The following is a 5,000-nucleotide window of genomic DNA, read 5'->3' on the forward strand; positions in this document are numbered from 1 at the left end:
AAAACAATTCAAACCATATTGGAGAGCCGGTAAATGAAAAGACTGTGAAGGTAGAGAATAACTCAGAAAACTCAGAACAAACCGAAAGGAATTCAAGCCCACTTCTACCACCACAAGGTATAACTGAAAATACGGAAGAGATTCCGATTCCTCCAAAGAAGGCGTATAACCTTGATTTTCTGGATAATTTAGAGGATCCAAACTTTAACCCTTTTGCTACGAAGACTGTTGTCAGAAACACTCCACCAGCGAGCCCTGAACCTGGTCGCAAGCCATTAAAACCAGCTATAACAAAGAAGAAACAAGTGTCAGGAAATGAGAAAGTAGAGATAAAAAAGGAGACAAAGGCAAAAGAGGTAGAGAAACCAAAAGAGGAACATATAGTACCTGAAAATAAGCCAGATTTAAAGGAAGTCAGTTCTATTAAAGAATCACCATCACCAGAAGAGAAAGGAGAGGTAAAAGTCGGTAAGGAGGGGCAACTCCTAGAAATATCCATTGACGACGTGCCAAAAGCAGTATGTAAACCCCCCAGGAATCTCGGCAAGAGACCACAGCCAAAACCAAGGGTAAAGAAGTCAGTTGAAAAGAATAACAATACAGTTATAAATAATAATATCACTGAGACAGAAGTAAAATCAGAACCAGAAGAAGAATTACCAATACCCCCTTCAAAAGGCTACAATTTAGATTTCTTAGATAAGTTAGATGATCCAAATTTCAATCCTTTTACAACAAAGGCTTCAATAACAAACTCTCCTCCAAAAGATGGATTTGTAGCACCAGCTGATAAAGAGGAGGATATCAAGCCAAAAGCAAAGGTTGTCACTCCAAAGAAATCTCCTGCCAAGAAGGGATTCTCAGTTATAAAGAAGGTTTCCAAAAAGCCAACAGATGAAGTAGACTCCTCAAAGAAGGAGGCAAACCAGAGCACCCCAAATCCAGCTGCAGAGGCTGAAAACCAGGAGGAACTCCCTGCAGTACCAAAGAAGGGATATAATCTTGATTTCCTAGACGATCCTAACTTTGATCCCTTCCAGACTAGATCAAATTTTGAAGGTAAGTCCTCATCAACTGCTCAGAATCTTGATGTGGCCAAGAACAAAGCTGAAGATACAAAAGCTGTCAAGTCAAAGTCTGAAAAAGAAGAGCACAGCTCTGAAGGCCCTAAACCCACTGAGGCATCAGAAAAGAGTGAAGACCAGCAGCTGAGAAGACTAGATGCAGATGGTTGTGATGATATCTCAATAAACACATCAAGTGCAGGTCAGGATAAGGAAGAAGTAGAGGACAAGACAGAGCAGAAAAGCAAAACAAAACATATTGAAGATCAACAAGCAGAGGTAAAGCCAAAACTATCTGAAGCAGATTCTCACTCTTTAAAAGAAAATACTGCAGTTCCTGAAGAGAAGCCACAAAGTGTAGAAAGAGTAAAGCCTCTAGAAGAAAAGACTTTAGAAGTAAAACCTCAAGAAGAAAAGACTTTGGAAGTACACCCGCAAGAAGAAAAGACTTCAGAAGTAAAACCTCAAGAAGAAAAGACTTTAGAAGTAAAACATCAAGCTTCAGAAGACAAGACCCAGGTTTCAGAGGAAAAGGAAGATCTCCAGGTTGCAACAGAAGAGGGCCAGGTTGTGGAGAACCAAACCAAAGTTGTAGAAATAAAACCTCAAGTTGCAGTTGTAAAGCCCCAAGTTGCTGAAGTTAAACCTCTTGTTATAGAAGCAGATCCTCCTGTCGATAAAGGAACTGTACCCCAAAAAGAAGAACTTTTGCCATCTGCAGATACTGCATGTGATACACCGGACTCAGCTAATAAAACAAAGGAAACTACAGAGGTAGTTGGAGTACCTGAAAAAGCAGAGAAAGAAGTCCAAAATACATCAGTAAAACAAGAAACAAACATCAGAAGTGGCTCTGGAACTTTTGAAGAAACAAGTCTCCCAAAGGTTCCTTCTATTGGGAGAATAGGCCAGCTTGACAGTTTAGAGTTTGCACAGTTACTTGGCAATGAGGCAAGCCGTCTTGCTGAGGAGTTTATGAACTGCTCTTGTGACTCTGGTTTGCCAGATTCAGATGACAGTAATTCTGTGAAGTGTACAAGTTCTGCTTCCGACATGGATCCTAGTAGCAAGGCGGCGCACTACACTGGAGCACACCTTGATGAGAGTGTTAACCCATTCATGAAGAATTCAAGGTTAGCAAGATCTCCACCCCTTGGAAAGAGAGGTGCTGTGTGTGGTGCAGAGAGTGGAGATTCTTCTGAGATGATGGACCCCTTCAAGCCAAGAAGATCACTGAGAAGAGAGGAAGTGTTGGGAGAAGATCGGCAGGTATGTCAAATACTGTTTTCGGGTTTATTATCTATCATGGTTCTGTTATCTGCATGAATAGCTGTACAAGAATTGTGTTTTGAAATCTGTTTTTTAGCTAAATTAGATTTTTTATCTATTTAATATGATTGTGTGTTGTACTTTTACATTTACACTACCAAAGCATAAAACCAAATAAATCTGAAATGAACTGTGAAGAGAGGATGCTAGAACTTTCCATGAAACATAAATGCTGTTTCTTTTGATAATTCAGGATACTTTAAGTGTTGATGAAGATTCTGGAATAGTAATGCCAACGCGCTCAGATCTGGAGGTGGAGGTGAACCACAGTGAAGCAGGACCTGAGATTGCTACAGGATTAACCTCCAGTGACCTCAGATGTGCATCACAATGTAAGTACCATTTGTATGACAGTATTTTGTGTTGCTTAAGGTATGCGTTTTGCAAACGTCTGTCGTAAAGGTCTTTCCCTGAGTGGAGCTATAATGCCTGCCAAGTTTCATTTTTACATTTGTATTTTTTCAGCATGGAGATGAAATAGAATATTGGCAATCAATAATGTCTTATTTGTTAAGGCTTTTACAGAGTAGTTATTGGCAATCAGAGCCTACTTTGCCTCTCCCTTGTCTACCTCCAGACTAGTTTTGCCACAGACACATGCAGTTAGTGATTACTCTTATGTGTTGTAGAGCCTCATTGTTATACAGTCCATAACAACATACTGCAACCCTGCACACCCAAATGATAAGTAAAGTGTGTGATCTTGATACAGTTCGCATGATAGGTAAATTTGATAGGATCTGTTAACCCATTAACGACGAATGACAAAATATCATGTCAAGTGGTGGCAGAGTCAGCTGTCAGGGACGAGATATTTTATCATGGCTATCATCCTGGCCGGCATGCCGGGTGATCAGGCGCATAGTGCTTGGCCGCAGCCAGTGTGGACGAAAATCCCGAGGCATAAGGGTTGTGCATTTGAAATATCCCGTCGTTTCAACCATTTGGAGCCAAAACAGCCTGGTTGTTAATGGGTCAGTGGATATGTTTAGGTACTTCTAAGCTCCTGTGCTGTTAATAACCTAAGGAAGTTTTATAGCTAGGAATTGGGATGACTTACTAGATGAATTGAAGTGATCCAAGTTGAATTATAGAGAAAATGATATTTTTTCTTCACTTACATTTAAAAAGTTAGGTGATCTTATTTTTCTATGTAAGCTGCTGATTATAACAATGAGGTTTTACTGGGTGTGATAATGTGTATGTTGGTGTGTGCAAACATTCACATAGTATATATATATATACACACTTGCCTAAGATTTTTTTTTTTTTTTTTTTTTTAACAAGAACCATATACAGATTGTCCATGTGAATATTATTTGAGCAATATGGGTTGTACACACACAAGCTATACTGCCATTAGATAATGTTTTGAATAATTTAAAACTAAGACAGTACTTGACATTGTGTTATGTATGTCCCATCACCTTTCACCTCTTCTCTGAATTTTTTTTCTCTGTTGTCTTTTTCCTTCTCTCTGATTCTTTAACTTAAACACATACACATAGTAATATGCAGAAGTATACATATACTGAGCACTAGCATACATTTAGTATTTCGAAATATTATCTAATGGCAGATGATAGATAGATTTAAGGAAAATTTAGGTTTAATCATTCACCACAACAAAAATATAAAAGACAAGAGTAAAGATTTCATGTATCTCAGGTTTTCGTGTTGTCTCTTGTGGCATAGAAAAACTTGAATACTGTCTGTCACCACATCCTCTTTAGGTTAAAAGTTACAAATCATCTGTCTTTTTTCCACTAATCCAAAATTCATCAGGAGATGTCAAAAACTAAATTCAATTTGGCATTTTAGGTTTGAGCAGTTCAGCGAGCTCGTCATCACGTAAGAGAGCATTGTCATGTTATGTTACATTGTTAACACATAAGGCAGGGTTGTGAATTTGAACTCTTTGTCATGTTATGTTACACTGTGAACATTGAAGGCAGGGTTGAATTTTTTACACATTTTGTCAAGGAGGACCGCATACCGCAGAGTTTGCATGTTGAGGTTTGAAGTAATGTGGCAGTCTGATTACCTTGTTCTATAGATCTGATGATTGCATCTACTGAGAACAAGTCTTTTTTTTGTTTTTTGTTTTTATGATTGGTAATGAGAATTATATGACATCTCAACCAGTGTGTTTTAGCTTTGCTTTTCAGTGAGAGTTTATTGTGTGAAATGCATGACAGAATTGAAATGCAAGTTTTCTTTCTCTATTATTATTATTATTATTATTATTATTATTATTATTATTATACTGCATTATGTAGTACCTATTTGGTTTCTGTAACAGTCACATTGTTAAATCTATTATGGATTGAGTAACTTATAAGACCATCTCTTCTGAACACCATTCTTTCAGTAATCTTTTATTAATCACACAAATATGTCTCCAAATTATTATCATATAGACTAAAAATTACACACTCATCATTTTCACTTACAATCTTCACACCACCTTCCTTCTATAAAATATGTAGAGTTGATACTACTTGACTTGCAGTTAATTTATCTATTGCATAGTATTTCCTTTTTTTCTGCAGTTTTATTCTGATATTACTTCTGATATCACTTGCGGTTGAGAGATTTGCAATTATC

The 5,000-nt window shown here is 37.5% G+C and overlaps 1 protein-coding gene across 50 annotated transcripts in view; it reads left to right on the plus strand.

Moving 5' to 3' along the window:
- LOC122265824 (uncharacterized) overlaps positions 1 to 5,000 on the plus strand; it is a 125,542-nt gene that overhangs the window by 68,858 nt on the left and 51,684 nt on the right. For 30 of the 50 annotated variants that reach the window (XM_086532480.1, XM_043035257.2, XM_043035292.2 and 27 more), the window contains 3 exons: positions 1 to 2,333; positions 2,587 to 2,725; positions 4,215 to 4,244. The exon at positions 1 to 2,333 is cut by the window's left edge and continues 594 nt beyond it. In XM_086532480.1, coding sequence (XP_086388606.1) covers positions 1 to 2,333; positions 2,587 to 2,725; positions 4,215 to 4,244 — 2,502 coding nt within the window. The remainder of the gene's footprint in view (positions 2,334 to 2,586; positions 2,726 to 4,214; positions 4,245 to 5,000) is intronic. The other 20 variants (XM_043035265.2, XM_043035274.2, XM_086532727.1 and 17 more) reach the window with 1 other exon arrangement.

Source organism: Penaeus japonicus, unplaced genomic scaffold (genome assembly GCF_977035675.1).
Source record: "Penaeus japonicus unplaced genomic scaffold, GWHDUDI00000001_assembly GWHDUDI00000003, whole genome shotgun sequence".
NCBI classification, from domain to species: Eukaryota; Metazoa; Arthropoda; class Malacostraca; order Decapoda; family Penaeidae; genus Penaeus; species Penaeus japonicus.